Below are 21,076 nucleotides of genomic sequence, written 5' to 3'. Positions count from 1 at the left end.
GCTAACCTTTTAATTAAAAATATTAACCATTTGAATGGAAAAAAAAAAGTTATTTGTAAAGACACTTCAAATCCTATTCTTGAGTCTCGGTACAACACCCTCCCACCTCCACCCAGTGCCTACTGTACCCCTGCAGGGCAGATATGAACTGCAGAGCACTACCTGGTCCAAGAACGCACTCTCCATCACCAGCTACGCAGCGGTCTCCATTTCCTACAGGCTGCTGCTCCCACCTTCCCTCCTTCACGCCACTTCAGCCACCCCCCAACCCCCCCCCCCCGCCTCAGAAGGCCCCTTTCCTTCACAAGCTCTGGAGTTCTAGAAGGGAGGGAAATTCCTCCTCATCCTCCTCCCCCTTCTTAAGGTGGCATAATCCAACTGGAAAAAAAAAAGGAACAGAACCAAGAGCAAATGCTGTCCTTCACACTGAAATAGACCAAACACCCATCGACACCAGCATCCCACCTCCCACAGCAGGAACCTGGTGAGGATACATGAACAAAACAAAACCTACTGTTCATTTCTCTTGTATGTCCTCCCCTCAGCTTCCAACCAGCCTTGACTTGCGGACTTCCTGAAACCACATTTCCAGTGGCACTACCTCCTGATCAATTCTTCTGGCATCCAAATGCTCCCATGGCAAAGACTTACAGCGAGAAACGAACCTTGTTTTCTTTGTTTTCCACTTGCTATCCCATAATGTTATTTGATGTCCCTTAGATCTGGTATTGAGGGAAACTAGTAATTCCCTATTAATTTTCCTTATGCTATTTATGATCTTTTAGAGCTCAACAGTCTTCCTCCCATCCTGCTCCTCTCTTTCTTCCAGCTCACTCTACCTGAAAAGTCCCATTCTAGTCAATCATGCCACTTAAGGAAGCTTTTCATATCACTTAATTTTCTTTGCACACATACTAATTCTACTAGATCCTTCCTGAGAAGGTTCATCAGAACAGGACATACTACTCAACTTCTGGATGCAGCAAGTGTCCAGCCTGACATAATTACAGCTTTTTTGTCTCCCTATGTATGCCCAGTAATTCCCAATATTAGACCGACTTTTTGGATCCAAACCAAGCACTAACCTGACCACTTAGCAAAAAAACTGACATTTTCAGATATTTACAGCATCTCTAAGACCTCCTTCTATGTTGTTGCTATGCTAATTCAGAACCGCTCGTTATGTATACAAAATTAAGGCTGTTTCTGTCACGATGGTTTTATGCTTCGGAGCACTGAATTTTATTTGCTCTGTATTCAATTCAGTCACTCAACACCACAAGATTCTTCCGAAGCTCTTCACACTCTGTGTTCATTTTTACCACACTAAAAACCAAACTTTTAAATCTCATTCTTTTTTTCCAGATAACTTACGAATATCTTGAAAAAACACAGGTCATGGCAGAAATCTCAGTAGGACACTACTGGTAAAATAAAAAAACCAAACCCTGGCTATTTATTCTGCTCTTCATTTTCTACTTTTCAGTTAGATAGTAATCAAAGAATCTTCCTAAATCAACTTAGGTTATTCAGGAGTCTTTGGTGAGGGACATTACTAAACTCATTTTAGAAATCCAAGCAGACTCATTAGTGCCAATATTGCTCATCTCCTACCCAATGATTCCTTCAAAGAACTCGTATATGTGAGCTACGCTTCTCCCTAAGGAAGAAATGTTAACTCTTTGCCCACTAGTAGTCTGTTCTTTACTGTGGTTTCTGGCATGTCCATTACAAACTCAAGCTTGCAGGTCAGTAGATCAGCAGTTTTTCCTAAACTTTTTCTTTAAAAGTGGCATCACACATGCCAGCTTCCATAACTTGCATGCTGAGGCCATTTTAAACACAGAATACAGATCTTGATCTTCGACAATCACAAGTGATTGTTATACCAGAAGGACTTAAACATGCAAAGGATCTTGCAGGAAAATTACATACATACACAAATTTGGTAAGCAATTCAGATGTCTGTGGAAGAGCAAGAAAAACCAAAAAGATTACTGAACTTTCTTCAGTTTGAATTCTACAGTTTGAGAGCGTATCATTAAGTTTAACAGAAAACAAATGAAGGAAGATACATAAGGAAGCAAGTGGAAAGATGCTGGCGAAGAATCTCAGGGGCTAGGGGCTACCTAACTAACACAAGATCTCTCTTAAGCAGTAAGGCTGACATAGTGTGCATTATACAGAAGAGAAGCTTTGACTAAGAAGCCATACCTGACGAATTGCTGCAAAGAGGAAACCCACTACAGAGGAACTTCAGGATCCATGAACAAACAAGAAATTACCAGCTGACAAACTGATGAAGACTTTTGACAGAAGGGAAACAATCTGCATTACTACAATTTTAAGTATCCAGATCTCACAATCACTCCAGTAAATGATTTCTCCTCTTTCTTACGCTGTAATCTGCTCCTTCTTTAAAGCCAAAGGGGTCATACCTCAATCTTGCCAACTGCTGAAGAGGAGAGGGTGGAACACATAGTACCTTAGAGTTCAGTAATTTCATACTCAAGTTGCTTTCAAACACTTGGGTGAGTATAATTTATTTCTGACAATTCACTGTATCTGTTTTATCCCTTTGTTCTGGAAGTTTTACTGTTGACACCTAAATTTGAGACAGAGGCACTGAGATGTTCTCTACGTAGTAGGGAAATATCCCTCAGCTCCGTATGAGCAATTACTGTGGAGATACCACAACACTGGGTTTGGTTCATGGAGCAACTATAATCCACTATGTTATACCTGACTTGCCCTCTTAGCAGAAGTAACATACCAGATAACTTAGGTAAATCAGATTTCCAGTGACAGTTCTGGAAATGATGTTAATACTTTAATGTGCAACAGGATCCACAAAGAAATGCCTATCACACTAAATTTAAGATTCAAATACAAATGTAATTATACCGCAGTTTGCTTACCATGTGTAGCCTATTCACTAATAGCCATCCCAGATCAAATATATCTATTTTAACATAAGCATTTCTATTCTGTCTACTGAATGCTTTGCTTTCATAGCTTAACATAGTTTTTCAATAATTATTTTTTATTTCTGTATGCCTTGGTGAAACATTTTACTGTGTGTGACGCCAACTAAAAACCTTTCCTGTTAGACTTCTGAAGATGGTATTGCAAACATGGGTATCCATTAAATGTATTTATCTACCATCTACTTGAGGAACCTCATATACAGATAGACAGATACACACTCCATATGTATACAGCACATGACAAAATTGTTAAGCTGTATGCATCAGAGGTCTCTGTGAACATGTTAGGCTTCAAATTCTAATTTGCAAGCACATGGCTTACCATGATATATTGGAACTAAAAATTCTTGTACCAGATACAAAAATACCTCCTAGCACCTTCTGTGCTTTACAATCAGTATCATTAAACACTGATGATCAGAGACAGCTGATCAGAATAAAGTAGGTTTTCAAGGTTAAATATCAAGAAGTGGTAGCTAAGCAGATTGTATGACCATAAAATGGGGTTTGGTGAGTTAAAAGAAAATGTCATCAGCTGCTTACCTAATCAAGGAGACATCTGGTAAAAGTAGTCACACATTCCAAAAGAAAGAATCCCTCGACAGCCATTTTAAAGCAAACCTTAAAAATTAGGCAAGGGGGATAAAGGGTACCAATAGTATCTGAACTCTTATGTTGCCACAACAGTAAACTTCTAAAAAAAAAGGATGTGATTCAGCCCTGGTATACATGATGTAAAGGATCAGCACTCTTTTTTAAACTCTCACAGCTTAAAGATCACAAAATGCTACTTCCATACCAGGCTAACAAAGAGTTCATGTCCAAAAAGTGTAACAGATTGTCAAAACATTGCAAGCCAGTTCCTGAAACACTCTGAACACCCATCTTCTGTTTTTATTAACAAAATATGCTAGCAAACTCCACGCTGGAAAAAGTACATTTTTCAGATACCCTCTTTTTAATGAAAAAAACAAGCTACTGCAACTGTTAAGTTGCTAACTTGATAGTCAGTCTGCTCTTCCTGCTAAGGATTTGTGTATTCATCCCTTTAAATAGTCATACAAAGATATAGGAAGTTATATTTGCAGATAAAATAAAATGCAACTTAATCATATTTAATTGTAACATCACACTCAGTTCTAATAAGGTATAAGCTTTCTCATATTCTCACAAATCCATCATGACAGAAACAAGACAAAAACCAGGCACCATGGCATCTTCTTTAGCACACTTTTTACCTTTAATTTTGTTAATTTGAGTGTTAATTAATCAACTTCACAGAGTGTGCACAACACTGCAATAAATCTGGGATATTATATTCTATAGGCTTAAAATTTCTTTTGCAACCACATTAAATCATCTAAGCTGAACATTGTACAAACACATTTAAAATCAAAATCCTCAAAATATCTTAGCGTTTGCTTTTTTATTTAATCAAAATCCACTCCAATCTATTACAACAGCATCACAAGGTTTATTACCCTGCTGTCTAATTAGCAGAAGAAACCCATGAACACTATCCATGTCAAAAATAAACCACTCTTTGGATCTGCACTAGACATGATAGTAACTAGCTCTCTAGGACTTTGCCTTCTAAATCTGAATTCCTTAAAACAAACAAACAAAGCAATAACCAAAAAAGTCCACAGAAAATTACTAAAACTAAAACCTTTATATGAGGACAATGATCTGCCAAAAAAACACCCTCCACAAAAAAAAACCAACAAAAACCAACCTGTAAAAAAACCCCATGAATAAGCAGCTCATGATTTTCTGAGAACAAGAGTTTAACCATTGCCTTGTTTCTTTACAGTGTATGTTTAGCTGGGTAGAACATTTCTCAAAAAAAATCAAGAAATCTGAATCAGTTCTACTGACAGTCTTCCTATTTAATTATTGATACATGTGGACACAACGGAGGACATTAAATAAGCTGGAAAATCATATGTAGAATATAATTTTAAGTGTACTATATAAAGATGAAAGAGAACGTTTTGCCCACAGAGCATTACATGTAATAAAGATGGCTTTCTTACACAAGATAACACGCATTGCTCATTTACTGTAAAATCCAAGTAATCAGATAGTGAGTGTGGAAATCAAGCACGATGTTATTCTTCTGCTACCTCTTTAGTACTTGAAGTTACATATGTCTATTTCCCCCCAGATTTTACAAGGGGAAAAATGCTGGTATGAATTAGCTATGACATAATTTAAAAAAAAAAAAAGCCATTCTTAACAGAAAAATACTTGTCTTTTACAAGAACCAGGCAGAAGAGTCTGACAAAAAGTCTCCTACATTTACACGCACAAAGTAGTACAGCTGATATTGGACTGCTTTTTGTCTCTTCATGCATTTTACAGGTTTTGAATTGAAATAAAACTATTAATTTTTTTCTAAACTTGTCCATAGTCTGTTTTATGCAGTTACTATCTACATCTAGACACTGAAACCCTTTTTTTCCATTTATGGGCCAATATAATTATTTCATTGACCATCAAACAGCACATTTGTTGATTTAGAGAGAACATTTTATCATACCAAACTGCTATATTTCATCTGAAAGTAAGCCAATAGTAACAACTGAATTTCCCAAGTTAGTCATAATACTCTGAGGGATTTATTGTGTTTGAACAGTTAATCCCTAGGACAACACAAATTAAAAAACAAAGTGGACACTGTTTTACTAAACATTTTGGCACCCCTGTTACCACATTTATCTTTGTTCACCCATCATGTCATTTTCTGGCCAGCAAATGGACAGTTTCCACATTTAAACATGAAATTTAGCTTTAAATATGAAGCATTCAGACATTGTTCCTATATAGGTCAGTAGTAGTTTGTAATAAATACATGTGCAAGATGAGATCATGTTAAGCTTTTAATTCCAGGATGACTACCTTATATTTCTGAAATAGAGTGATTATAAAGATGAGGCACACTGACACAACATTTTAACACTACTACTTCCAAACCCAATTTCTTTAAAGATACAATATTGTCTTTAAAATGTCCTTCCTATTGCCTTTCACAACTGATTAAAGAATATAAGGCAAAAGAGACACAAGCTAACACATTAACAGTCCAAAGAATCACTGTGAGATGTTTCTATGCTAGCCCATAGATCAAAATTAATGGTGCAAGAACAGTGATGTTTGCCACAGAAGGACAGCTTGTTCTCCCCACTGCCACTCCCCTTCCCCCACTAGTACTTGGGATTTTACTTGGTTGGAGGGGCTGCTAGGGCTCTGTGACACTTGCATTCTTGCAAATTTTTCCAAAATATTTGGAGTTTTAACTGCTTATATGGTAGCCAAAGGGCTTTCAATCACCACTGTTCTGGTCCTTCTAATTACTTTTCTTGTAATTATCCCTAATTATGGCACTGGAAGCATACAAACCATGCAGTGTCTTTCAGTGGAACAAAGCCACTGCATACTTCCTCCAAAAGCTTGCAAAACTGCAATTATCTCCTGACTAAAGAGAAGTCTGCAATGATCCCCATCAAACTTCACCCACAGACTCCAATCGGACTCAAGATCATTCCCATACTATCCTTCAGGTTCAAGTCAAAGCTAGGTTTCAACCTTTCCAAACACATCTGAAACAAACAAGGGAAAGAAACAGCTTCTTGGTTCAGGCACAGGAGCAAGCACCCCCGAAGAACACAGTTGATTAGGATTTCTTCATAGAATATGGAGTAAAAAAACAACAAAACAAATTAATCTGAACAACCTCCTCCCCACCCATCCCCAAAAATGAAAAGAAACATACTGGATTTGATATTTAAGTTGATATTTTTTTTAGGATAAATTCCTTGGATCTAGAATGGCATTTCAGGAGAGAAAAAATGTGGCATCTACTCTGAATACACTCATAAGGACTCCTCTGTGGAGTGCGATAGAGCCACTTTCCGTTTGGTGGTCTGCCAGGTTTTAAGTAAGGACAGAAAGCTGTTCCACATCCCAAATTAATGCCCTAGAGACCAGCTTATACAGCTGGTCTGCCTCTAGGTCAGTGGAAATTTAATTATCTGCTAAAAAAAAAAAAAAAAGAAAGAAAAAAGAACTGTATGGGGAAAAAGAAAGGAAAAAAGACATTTTCACTCTTCCTTTCTCAAACTATGAGAAGATCATCTCTCCTGTTCATTCCTCCCTTATTTTAGACTGCAATGACAAGGAGGGAAGGAGAGTTACTGACAAATTTCTTATATTAAGAAAAACCATGTAGATGACAGAACTAGCTTTCAGATACATAACAGCAAACAAAATTTTTTTTCCCCACAGCTGCTAATGCCAACCACTGTTTCAAGTACCTGGTGTAAAGGACTAATTTTAATTTCATTTCAATTTAGCAGAAGCATTTTCATTTTACACTGCAATGCAAGGATTAAATGCATCTGAAAAATCTGTGCTTCTTTCAAGTGCTGTAACTAGTGACAGTGCTTCAGAACCCAAGAAAATATTTCTTCTTATAGTGAATATACAGGTCACAACCTACATGCTGGAGGAAAAGAAAGTTCAGTTCAAAGTATTTTTAATTCCTATATTCACCAGATTACCATATTTTAAAAAAATAAAGAATAGTTATAAAGGAACAGTAAATCTGTGATACGAAGAACAGAAAGCAAGGAGATGAACATACAAATGTTTAGTATTTAGAATATGCCTACCCTATACAGGAGTACATGCAGAGATACCAACAATTTCTGAGCCCTATTAACTGAGGTACCAAAAGCAGTCTGGTTTTGCTGGCTATTAGCAAAAAGCAGCAGGATTTGTCAGCTTAAGAGCACTACATTAATGCAGCTATAATGCTTGTAAAATTCTGCCTTGTTCAGTGTCATGGATCACATGGATACAGCTGTGTATGTATCTTCTTACTGATCAAAATCCATCTGAATTCCAGCTGAGCCTAGTGTTTCCTCTTGAATAGGTGGCTCTGAAGGCCTACACCTAGCCAATAAACACCAGATGGACAGATCTGGGTGAAATTATTAAGTATGAATTTATGCTTTGGGAGAGGCTGGAGAACTTGTGGTCTTATTTTAAAATGAACTTTTCCTTTCAGGATGTTAAATACTGTAACTGCAGTAAACCCAAAAATTTTTAAACTTACCTTAAAACACTGAAAACCTCTAGTCTCTCCCATGTTTTCAAGAGCTGAACAATACTTGCTTTGTCAAACTATGTCAGCAGACTGGACTTCCTGCTGGTAAGCACAGCAGTGCTAAAATGGTAGCATGTATCATGACACACCAGAAAAGAAGCTATGAAACCAGGAAGCTGTTTCTAAAAACTGTTCTGAAATATTTCAGTTTTCAAATTAAAAAAAAAATTCACGAAGTAGATTTGATAGTTTTCCCTTACACCGTCTGGAAGAGGACTTCTGTAGGAATCTAAAAGCACACAAAACTTGTTGAGTAACTAACTACCAGCCCATAACACAAAAGGCAGCAACTGAAATGCTGATGCACACAGACACAGAGTTTGCAATACCTTCATATTAGATGCCTCAGTTTCCAGTTTTGTTAGGTGATTTGAGTTATCCTCTAGCTCTTGCCGAAGGTTGGAGTTCTCCATCTTTAATGCCTCAACTTGCTTTAACAACTGATCATATGAAGCTGCGGCCATCCTGGGCTACCCTCAGCCCTAAAAAAAAATAAATTTAAAAAAGTAAACATTTTAGAAAAACACTCCAAATTTATCTAACCATAAAATTATATCTCTCTCTTTGCCATTTACCACTCAACTTTCTACAAATTTAAATCCATTAAACCAAACTATTAATTCCTAAAACTAATGCCAGTTCAAAGACTTTTTTTCAGTGGGCTTCTATTTGATACACATGATTAAGCAAATGAAAGAAGTTCATTAACAATTGCATTAGGTATTAGGGAAGCCAGAATACATGAAAAAAATCATAGCATCATACAAAAGCATCCTTACTATTCACATTTCAATACTAACACTGAGAAACTATGCAGATAACAGACCACATTTAATCATTTTTGGATAGACAACAAGCACCGTCAACCATATGTGAAAGATGCTGACTGCCTACTTATTTTATGAAATGAAAGATAGTCACAGATGTTCAAAATTCCTAGGAATAGCACACACTGAAGGAGATGTATGAAAGGCAAACAGTAAATACTGAGGAATTTTAACAGGAAAAAAAGCATCAAATGTAGTAGTAATCAAGTCTTTTGTAAAAATACCCTCCAAGGTATGAAGATTAGAACAAATACACTTACAAAATTCCAACACAAGAAGTGGTCATACTGCACAGTAGAATAGAAAGATAGAAGGGTATTCTTGATATCAAGATATCCCATATTATTTCGGGTAATACTGCAACACAGTTCTAGAATGCCACCACAATTACTCAGACATTGCAAAGGAGAAAGAAACAAATACTCCAATTCAAATTATAAAATCCAAATTGTTTCCCACTTTCCAAACCAAAAACCAGCAAAGTTGTTCATCTAACAACAAAAGTTAACTAAAACATGGCTAACCATGTTTGAAGCTCTTTACAGTTGAAGCTATCAATTTATTATTCATCAACCATTCAAGAGAATAGAAAGAAGCCTAGCACTTCATACATGTACAAATGACCCTTCCAATGTCATTGCAGGAATTTCCTAAGTATGCGACCTGTAACTCAAAGGAAAAAAAAAAATAAAAAGCTTATGGGACAACATTCCTTTTCATCATTACTGCAGTACTTTGGAAAAGATGAAAGAATTAAAAGCTCTTATTTAGCATTTTCTGTGTATCTTCTCACTATGCCTTTGACCTTACTGCTTGTGTAACTCCTTATGTAATCAACTTTGCTCTTCCAGACGAATCTTAATTGAATTATCCAGCTTACCAAAAAATAGGTAAAATTATTCAGAAAGGTTTTAGTTCCCCAATACAAATTTTGAAAATTGTGTTTAATCTTTCTAAATTTAAACTCAACGAAACGTAAAGAAGAATATATACCACTGAAGACATGAACAATAACAAAAGCCGTAGTGCTGTTGATAGGATGAATTTATTTCCTTTTCAAGAAGCAAGTCTTCACGCCCTAAGCACCTGTCATCATCAAAGACAGAAGAAAGAAGCCTGCCGCTTATGGAATTGTGATTTCCATGACACTACCAATAACCTGAAGAAAAAAAATCCCTAACAAATTTCTTTTTCAAAATTTGGTCATGCTTTACTGGAGGCCTCATTTTTAGAGAAATAAAGGCAATCTGAAACATCTACTCTATACTGTGAATTCTGTGCTTTTACCATCAGGCTGTTTTACTTAAAAGGTGAAGAGCTGTCAAAGAGAGCTGTAACCAAAAAATAATAATAATAAAAAAAGGCAGACTGCTTCTGTTCCATTTCATGTATGTTTTTATTTTATTTAATAGGTAACAGTTTCCACTGTTGTTAATAAAACCAACAGCTGTAGTTCACATTCCAGAACATACACCGCATGGACAATTCTGCACAAGCCCAAGGAAAGGTAGGTAGAACGGCAAACATTTTCACATTAGTTGTCATAAATCAGTATTGTATTGTATTGTAATATTCATAGGATCTGTTGGTTTCAACTCAAGAATATCATACATTTATTCAACTCTATCTAATTTACAGAGGCTGCTGTGTGCCATGTATTTGACAGGCATTTTGACTCTAGCTAGAAGATCCTTTTTCTCCAATTATTTTAATTCGTTATTAGTATGAAAGGACATGTAATGATAATAAATATCAAGTTTTTCCATTTTCTGTCCACACTAATGAATTTTCACTCACAAAATTTGCAATGTAAAACAATTAGCCATATTAACAAGACACATACACACAACAAAGAAAATGGAGAAAACCGAACGAGGGAAGGAGCTAAAGTAGAAAGACAGCAACTGAATAGCTCTGAAATTTTAAATCCCAAATAAGCTTAAATTAAATGAGTACTTAAGTTAAATGAGTAAGAAACCAGTTTCTGAAGGGGAGGTTTGGTTTGTCTTCTCCCTGTCCTGATCTAAGTTCCCAAACGTCCTTTTGTGTATTTTATTTTCACAACACGGAAGTAGGACATCACCACTAAGAGACAGCATTCTGCCTCAGACTAGGAGACGCTTCCTGATTCATTCAAATGTCAAACTTTACTCTGTGGGTTTTCAGATTAAAAAAATTGAGTTAGGTGATTACTGGAAGCTGGGTAATCCAAAACATCTTCATTTTTTTGTTAAATAGATTTTTTTTCTTGTTGTTAAATAGATGCCCAAATGGGCAATAAGCAACACTGCCACAGGCAGACACTCACTCCTGCCAGTTTGGCATCCAGCAGGAGCCGTGCTGCCTGACTGCAGCTCTGCTGCCCGCGGAGGCCCTTGCCAGAAAGGTGCCTGCACCAGCAGGAGTTGCAGTAATGCCTGGCAGCTGCTCTCTACTACCAGGGCGTCACATCAGCACCTCAGGATATGGCAAGAATTTTAAAGAGAACCTCTGGGGAGGGGGAGGCAAGGGGAGGAAGTGCTCATCATATCTTTGGGGAGCATAGCAAGGTTTGGGCAAAGTGGGTTTGCAGTCAGTATACCCATGCTGAAAAATGGACTGAAGACAGCCAGTCTCACGTTAGCAATATGCTGCGAGCCACCTAGGCATCTGCTTCCAGCGATGCCTGCCACCCCACTGGCTGAAGCGTCTGGACTTCTTGGGGGCATGCAGATGTATACCTACCTCCCTGGCCCTCTAATTCTCCTTTTTCCTGCCTGTAATAAAGGACTACTATCTATTTGAGAAAAGTAAACTACTTTCTAGAAATACTAGATCTCACCTACCCCAGCTGCACCAAGGTGTTTGATACAGTGCCACATGTAAAACTAGCCACAACGGTAAGAGAGATGAGCAGAAAAACTGTACATTGCTAAGGAGTAGCTCAAAGACAAGATGACACTGGGCAGTACTGAAAGCCGAACTGTTAGGCTGGAGGCAGGTTGTTAGCAAAGTTCCCCCAAAACTAGGTCATGACAGGTATTTTTAAATGCTTCATTATTGACCTTGGGACAAGAAGCAGCATCAAAACTTGCTTCCATAAATTCAACAGGCTTCACAAGGTCAGAGGACTACAGGTAATACACAAGGAATCTGACAAACTGAGAAACGGAGCAGTAGAAACAGGGTGGATTTAAATAGCATAAAAATGTAAGGTCACTCATGTAGGAATCTTGTCACCTGGAAGCAGGGAGAAGCAACTTGGAGCCTCTCGGCAGCCAGCCTGCAAGGCACCCAGGCACCACCAACATGAGACTAGCACAAGAAAGCAAACACGATCCCCAGAGTTATCAAGTCATTTTACAAAGACATGGCTAAGAAAAGTGAATTTAAGTGGTTGCAGAGAAAGATGCTAAGCGATCAGGGGACTAGAGCTTTTCCCATATGAGACTTTGACAGGCAAGCACAACAAAGGCTGGAACAACACTACAAAGCTACACTTTGTTATTAGGGAGGGGAAAACACCCAAGAGGGAGAAAAATACTTATGCTGAAACACATATTGACACAGAACAAATGGGTATAAATCGGTCATTTATCAATGTAGGCTGGCAACATCCATCAGAAGTTGTAAATTCAGCAACATCCTCGCCTAGCTCACTGCACAGAAAGGAACTGGACTTAGCTGTTCAGAAATCCAATCCTACATTCCTAAACTGCAGTATAGAAGAATACTGTACTTATTTTCATAGCTCCAAGATATTTGTATCTTCTTGTCCTGAAATAATGAAATGCCAAAGCATTTCACAAAAGGCACCATTATTTAATTTTATAATGAGGGAAATGGACACAGGTAATGCATAACCACCAAGCAGCTCAGGCTTCCTGATGCTGAACACCGCAACGCCTCTCAGGGACTGCACTTTGCAGAGTGAAATCACAAGGCTCCATTACACACAAGCTGTTCCATGTATATTGAGCTAACACCCTCAAAATTAAAATCTGCCCCTCTTCCGGAAATAGGGTTTTACCAAATCCTTGGATTTATGCTCCAAATTATTTGAATGCAAAAAAAAATTACTTAAAAACACTTTTTAAACACAGAATTGATGGCATCGATAGAAATTGACTGTATCGCTGCACCTTCTTGTAATTTCTCAGTGGTCAAAACACTTGCCTTGGGGAAAGAGTCAAACTCTGGATCCTCTCAGCCAGACAGGGTTCACAGCCACATATCACCTCATTCACAGCAGAAGTAACCAGTAACCAGTCCGAACGAAAGCAAGGAATAGTTTACACGTGGCCCACTAGCCTGAAGCTGTACCACTGTACATGCTCACATAAACATATTCAAGATTACTGGGACCAGAATCAGCTGAGTCAAGAACAGATGACTCTTCCTTGCCCCTTACACAAAGCCACTAGAGGGGGGGGACACACGACTCTGGCCTCCAATACCCATTTCACATTTTACCCAGCCCAAGGGAAAATGCATGATGCATGCAACACAACCCACCTTTGCAAAGTTCACTATTATGCTTCTGTCAAGCTCCCTTTTGCGCTCTGTGTTTGTTCCTCGCAGAGTAGCCATCATTCATAGGGATGAATGGAGATACCCCTTTCTCTAGATCTACTTCAAGAAATAACCCTCTCGGAATACAGAAACTTTTAAATTTAATTCCCTCATTGTAAGTAGCACCTAAAATCTAGGTCTCCTACTTCCCTGACCCATATTTCTCATCATTAAGAAGCTTCTTCTCCATCTGCTATCAAAGTAAGGTGAAATTATGACAAGAAATGTCATGCTTTACTGAATCAGCATTTTGCATGAGTATACATATCAAAGAAGAATTTCAAGCTGGATATAACTCTTTCACACACTAAAATCAAAATTAATAAGAAGTCTAAATTTATGCAAACATACTGTTAAGATTTAGATATGCATTCTTCTACATTAAGAAATCCATATCAGTTAACAACTGCCCAGAAATCAGGAATTTAGATGTACTCTTTTCAGTCTCAAATCTCAAGAGATAGGAAAAAAATGCAATACTCTCTGAAAACTTACAATTTTTTTATTGATCAGAGCCTTTTTCTTTGAAATCAGTAAGCAGATATACTCAACATGCCCTAAAGAAGTTCTACTTAAGAACCCCAACAATTTGTGATACATTAATCAAATCTCCTTATGAAAACATTTCAGACTCCCATTACTAATTTTTTAACCATAAAAGCTATCATTGTTACCAGAGTGTCCTATTTTTATAAAGCAACTTTTATAGAACAAATTAGTTGTAGTCTTTTCCTAACAGAATAATCTAAGATATAAAACCTTACCATGTGTTTTTTCAACAATAAAGACAGAGACCTGGCACTGTCTATATGTAAGGCTAGATAACATTCTTAGACAACCACAACCTATGTGTTTCAATTTTAGCTATTTTCAACGGAATAATTATTCTGTCACCCACAGTAACTGCCTGAGGGTGATATTTTTGTTTGGTTTTTGTTAGCAAATAAGTTGTATGGCTGTTTCAAACATCAAAAGCAGTGAAAAACAGCAAAACTACTTTCTTCAATAAGGCCCAATCCAAAAATCACCGATGTCAACCAAGGCTCCTGTTCATGTAATGGATTTTGGATTTATTGAGAGTAGTAAATAAGATGTTCAACCCTCTAATAAGCATTTATTATGCACAGAATTTAGCATTCTACTACCACCACCAGTAAGCAGATGTGCTCCTACACTCTGTAACTTAAAGATTTTTCACAATGTAGCTTATGTTCTTAATATAACAACATATAATCACTGTATCTAAAGTTCATTAATATCTAGATTATAATTCAGTAAGGCTGGAAAGGACCGTCAACTCTGACTTCCTCCTACCTCCACAAATTTTACCCAGCTCTTCAGTGCTGAGCCCAATATCTTGTCCATAGTATTCTTTACCATTCTGTTCATTTGTGTCATTCATCCCCATGTGACTAATGGGAAATTGTTTCTTCAAGGGCATATCACACTGAATTCAGGGAAAAAACCACTCATACTGTCACAAGATTTTTCCAATTAGTTTAACTTAAATACATTTGAAACCAGACTTTTTTAAGCACTAGGTCCAGGGATTCTGACTTGGAAGTGGTCAGTGCTAATGCCGGGACAGCCGCACCAGTGCTTGCCCCCAGCTGTCTGCCCTACCCATCTCCGCAAGGTTCCCACCCAGGGAAGAGAGAAAGGCTCAGCTGCTCAAGTGGCAGCTGCCTAAACCACTGCAGATTACTGCCTTGACTACCAAGGTAATGTGAAATAGGTGTCAGTTTAATTTACTATGCTGGGCCATTGACCACAATCATTTGGCAGCTGTTACACGGCTATTTCCAAAAGAAGGGTACGGCTGACACACAGGGGCAAAAAAAAATCCAGCACAGCTGTTCTAAGGTAAGCCAGCCCCACTTACTAACGTCAGCCTTCCATGGACAATTTTCATATAGTTACCTTTATCTATACACCTAAGAGAATAAAGTGAGGGGGTTTTTGGCCATTCTTATTTTTAACATATCAAAGCATGCCAATTCGCATTAATTCAATTTCTCTGTTGATTGAATCCTATATCAGATTTTCCATTATTTTGCTTCAAGCCTGTCTTCAGGTTAAAAGGTCTGTAAATATCCTCTCTGGCAAAATATCGGCACTCTAAGTACCATGTTTAAGAACTTATCAAAAATGACCATCAGTGGGCCAAGGATTGTCTTACCCATTTCAGTCTGGAGCAAGCTTTCCAGGTTTGCGGATTTAAAAATGTTTATCCTTCACAGGCATTGCTTAATAACCTCCTTTTCTACTCACTGAAAAACACTCCACTGGCCTCAGATTGTAAAAGCCCATTATCCTGATTCTTTCCAGACAGAGCAGAAAAATTGTATTTCTGCCTTCTCTAGCATCACACCAAACAACTGTTATTTCCACCTGGTGATAAGATTATGCTTTATTAAAATGGCTTTTGTTGCCAGCATATTTAATCCTCTGATCCCTACCTGCATTTAAGAACAAACCACAAAAATTCCAGTCAGTAGCAGCTAGAAGGGAAGCTATTTTGTTTGGTTTTTCCTCATCCGGGCTACGCAGGCACACAAATATAATGAGGAGTCTGAAAGTGCTGCAAGGCTTTGGGTGTGGTTAAAAGAATTAAGAAAGTAGTTGGTACAGAATGAGAATCTCCCGTGGGTGGAACAGCAGATCTGGTACCTTCTGTTTGCGTTCTCATTCACTCTACATTAACATGCTCAGGTCATCAGAGAGATGCAGGAAGGAACAGAAAAGCCATCACAGAAAACTGCTCTTCATCAGCTTGTTTTAGCAACAAGGGCTTTGATATCAGAAAGTGAACTGCAAGTTCTGTAACATTACCCCTTTTAATAAATAATTTGAAAAAGCTGACATTGAAAAAATTTGACAACAAATTATACCAAATTATAATCTCCATATTAGGTACGCTCCGAATTCCTGGGGTTTTCAGCCATGTAGAAAAAACAAGGGCCTGATGAAAAGCCATCACTATTATCAGTTATCCTAATAAAATGTGTGAAAGGGTTAGTCCCTTTAAAAGAAGGCCACACAATTCTCTCTGAACGTCAGCTGCATTGACAGGATTTTCTTCTTGGTTTTTTCTACCCACTTCTGCATGAAGGTTATCTTTGTGGACAGCAGACTAAAACACTGAAGTGTTTCTACACCTGACCTTCCTAAATCCTTTTGACTGGTGGGCATAGGGCAGAGAGGTTTTTTGTTCTTCCATAAATGAATTCATAACTTGCCCAAGAGCTTTCAAACCAGTTATATTTTGGGATACTTCCTTAAGTTCGATACTTGGCCTGTACTCACCAACCGTAAGCAGAAGCATCATGTGTTCTTCCTAACCAAAACGTAACTTGGCTGATGAAATAATAAGTGATCCATGTTGTCCTCATTCCTTAAACGACCAGGAGGAGAAGGAAAGAGAAGATGATGGTCTGAACTCTTGGCCTGCATTCCTTGTTACAGGTCAAGTATGATGGGGGTCAAGTGTGTGTGTGTGTGTGTTTATGAGAAACAGAAATGACCCCATGTTTAGAATCTTACTGAAGAATGCCAACAATCAAAAAAACATTCCTGTTAATACGAAAAGAGTGAAATCAAGAAGCCATACATTTCAGGCTATGAACAGTCAAGTTCAGCCTTTATTACACTGCCAAGAAAAAAGCCCCGCTTCTTCCTTTATAATTCTGGGTTGGGAAGTTCCTTAGCTGGTTAGTCATGCTGCATTCAGAGTAGAGTACGACTGTGAAAACACGAAACATGATTTGCATTTAAATACTATATTGAATACAAAGCAGTCCAGACATCATTTGAATCATAACTTATATTGGACCAGTGATGATTCACAAGCCTGAACACTCATTCTTCATAATGATCGTCTTTGCTATTCATGGCTAATTGTGTATGCCCTCACTGCATATGACTTGCTCCTGTTTACTTTTGTATTTCTCCTAATCTTTTAAGGATAAAATTCTAGAAACTTTAAGCTATTAGAAAGTCTGAGACAGGTCTTTATTTTCCTATTTTAACTGAAAACACAAATTAAACCTAAACCCACTAACATTAAATAAAAGAGCTTTAATTAAAAAAAAAAATTTTTTAATTTTGTAATAAAGAAGTATTTCCCCATATTAGATGACCTATCAGGGTCATTTTCAGGGTTCCCTTCAGCGCTTGTAGGGAACAGAAGACCATTTGTCTTGCAGGAAATGTATCAGCATCCGTTCACACAAGTCCTGCACGAATTTTGGAAAACCACCAGTGGAGACTTGGACTTCACTGACAATAACTTACTGTCACAGCATCATCATTAGTAATACAGCTTATTTTAAGTAGGATCTCATTACATTGGTGAAAAAATAATTAAACATGTTTCATCAACATAAACATTTTACCAACTGAACTAAGACGCATACTGAAATCCAACATAAGAATTTAGAGACCAAAGGAACCAACTTTAGCCATACGCATTTCTAACTTATGCTGTATTATCCCATGCCGATGATATACTAATAGTGTACTATGACAACACGTATCAGTACATTTATCATAACCAAATATTTTGTACAAATATTTTGGCAAGTACGACAGCATTTGAGTGATGATGTTTAGGAAAGTCTGCACTCATAAATAATTCAAAGTATTATATTTAAGAGTGAACTTTTATTCAAGCTGCCATTTTTAAGAGTCTGACTACAGTTTCTTACAGGAACCACTCTTCTTGTTACAAAAAACAATACTAAGGCTGCTTCTTTTTAAGATTTAAAAAGGTAGAGAAAGAAGCATCACCATAACAATCATCATCATCATCACTACCATGCTTTTGTCACCCTTTTTCATTTCAGAAAAAAAGCAGTGAAAGCACCTCTGCGGCTACTGTATCCTAATATTTAAGCAACTGTAACAAACATTCAAAACATTACAGAAGAAACATCCAGGATCACCAATTTACCTTTTGAAACCAATTACTCCAAATGGTAAGTCCTCAACTGATGTCTTAAAATTTAACATCATCCAAAGCCTCTCTTACTGATAGAGAGGAAATCTGTGATTCTAAAAATAATGGTATATACAGAAAACGTTTTGAGGGCATGTTTACTACAAAGCAGAAATTTAAATTCAGTAAGTTAGACTTGTCTTCAAATCTTTTTTGTGCATCATTCATTGTATTTAACAGAACCGAGGAAGATAAAATAATATTTTACCAGTTACTTCGAGTGTCCTTAAAAATAGAGAAGAGTCTGGTTCCAGGAAACTGCTTTCAGTATATATGCCTATGTGTATTTTCAAAGAACTGTAATTTTGACAAAATATTCATAAATCTATCAACTGCATTAGAAGTAACAGAAAAATTAACTAAGTAGTAGAAAGAGAGCAGGTAGAACATTAAGGAGCACTTTCAACAGAACAGCGAGGGGGAAGTTTTTAAAAACTAAATTTGATCTATAATGTATTATTCACATAGGCATGACAGTTTACTGAAAAGCCTTCTACGCAAACTAAGCAGCTGTATGTTTCTCGCTACGCCTTTAAAAGGCATCCTTCAGTGTATGACTATCCAAATCAAGTCAAAACCGGGCTCCGCTGATCCCTTGAAGAAAATCCTATCAAGCGAAAAACGCTCCTCACAGCTCATAGCCAGGGTCCTCCATGTAAGTCAACAGGAAGAATTTTAAATCTCGACCCAAACAACGAATAGGATGAAACAATTAGGCAGCATATGCGCCTTCAAAAAATCGCTACACGCTCCTGCAAAAGCAAGGAGCGCTCTGCTGGCAATGACCTAATTACTAGAATAAAAGCTGCGTATCTGACAAAGGGAAAGAAAGGACCCGCTGCTTCATACATAATTTATTAAGATTTCCCCCAGCATTCAGGTTAAGTCACGGACCCAAGCATCTCTTTGTGATGTTAAATAATTTGTAAGAAGTCAGCGGATCCCCGGGCGCAGGGAACGCGCAGCGCTCCCCCCAGAGCGCTCCCCGCCAGGCCCGCTCGGCGCGGCTCGCCCTTCCCGGCGAGAGGGACGCGCTGCGGCAGCGGAGGCACCGCCGCCCCCGCCACTAACAAAGCCGGGCTGCCGCCACCGGCGGGCAGCGCCTCGCCGCCCCCCGAGGGGCACCGCCGCACGCCGGGCGGGGGCTGCCCGCCCCCCCTCCCTTCTCCTCCTCCCAGCCCCGGAGCCCGCGCTGCGGGGCGCACGGCCGCACCGGGGCTTCGCGGCGGCTTTGTGCCCCTCGCCGGCGCGGCGGGCTGGGGCTCCGTGCCGCCCGCAGTGGCTCCCCGCCCGTCTCCCCGGGCGCGGGGTTCCCCCCCCCCCGCTCCGCGCCGACAGCCCTTTCTCGCAGCCCGGTGGGGTGGGTTTCGGGGGGGGGGGGGGGGGGAAGCTTTTTTGGCCACAAAAGCCTCTTTCTTCTCCCTTCCTGGCGGCGCCGTCGCCTCCCTGTCACAGGGAGCCGCGCCGCCCCGCCGCGCCTGCCGCTGCCGCCCGGGTGCGGCGGCCCCGCGGAGCTGCCGCCGCCGCACTCACCCCATGGCCGCGGCCGCTGCGCCTCCATCCCGCCGCCCGCGCCCGACCCGGCCCGGCCGGCCCCGCCCGCGCCCACCGGCTGCGCCAGCGCCGCGGCCAATACTGCCCCACCGGTCACGTGCGGCCCGGCGCGGCGGCGCGGCCAATGGGGCGGCGCGCCCCTGAGGATGCGCCCGCCCCCTCCGCGGCGAACAGCTGCGCCCCCGCCCCGCCCCGCGTCACCACCGCAGGCGGAGCCGCGCCGGCGGCCCGACCGGGAGCTGCGGCTCTCGGCACCGGCGCGGCCCGCGGCGGCGGGGCGCCGCTGCGGCGGGCTGCCCCGCGCCCCACCGCCGCCCGGAGGGGCCGAGCGCTCTTCCGCGGCAGGCGAGGCCCGGGGCCGGGAAGTTAACGGGAAGGCGGCGAGGCGAGGCGAGCTCGGGCGCCGCGCTCCTGGCTGGACGGCCCTGCGGCCGTCCCCGCCGGCGCACACGGCCCACGGCCTGAGCCGTCCCCGGCCTCTTGCCACCTGCTGCGCACGCATGACGTACAGCAGAGCCTGCGATTTCTGTCCGTGCACACAGGCTTACGTGCGGTGCCAGCTGCTGGGTAGGTTTTGAACCGCCGAGCGGGCAGCAGGACCTTCTTCCCGACGCAGAAGCAGGCGCAGCGGTACGTTCGAGCGCCAGTACTCTGCACAGCCCTGGGCAGGAGACCTGACGCAGCCTGCAGACATCGGCTCGCAGGCATCGGCACGGCTCAGTTGTGATGATGATCGTTCGTTCTCCTTTCAATAAAAGTACACAAGGACTAAAGACCGTGTCGGAGTACGATCGTTTGCATTTATATAAGGGCAAATACTTTGCTTTTACATGAAAATGAAATGAGGTTCTGCGTGTATTAGAATCAAAACAGTTCATCTAACTTTTAAAGCACATATAGACACTGAGTCTGAAAAAGGTGACCTGTAGGCGTATCCTTCAAGGGTATCTCAGACCTATTTGCAGTTCAGTAAAAACACTGTTTTCATGTG

At 40.1% G+C, this 21,076-nt stretch overlaps 1 protein-coding gene across 4 annotated transcripts in view; it reads right to left on the bottom strand.

Annotated features, from left to right (window-relative positions):
- APC (APC regulator of Wnt signaling pathway) overlaps window positions 1-21,076 on the bottom strand; it is a 113,337-nt gene that overhangs the window by 59,977 nt on the left and 32,284 nt on the right. For 3 of the 4 annotated variants that reach the window (XM_075020999.1, XM_075020998.1, XM_075021001.1), the window contains one exon: window positions 8,487-8,639. In XM_075020999.1, the coding sequence (XP_074877100.1) occupies window positions 8,487-8,621 (135 nt within the window). In that variant the 5' untranslated portion in view covers window positions 8,622-8,639. Of the gene's footprint in view, window positions 1-8,486; window positions 8,640-20,064; window positions 20,084-21,076 lie in introns of those variants that run through there. The other variant, XM_075021000.1, reaches the window with a different exon arrangement.

Source organism: Buteo buteo, chromosome Z, assembly GCF_964188355.1.
Source record: "Buteo buteo chromosome Z, bButBut1.hap1.1, whole genome shotgun sequence".
Classification (NCBI taxonomy): domain Eukaryota; kingdom Metazoa; phylum Chordata; class Aves; order Accipitriformes; family Accipitridae; genus Buteo; species Buteo buteo.
Note: the sequence above shows the minus strand (reverse complement) of the source record. Positions and strands in the feature narration are given on the sequence as shown.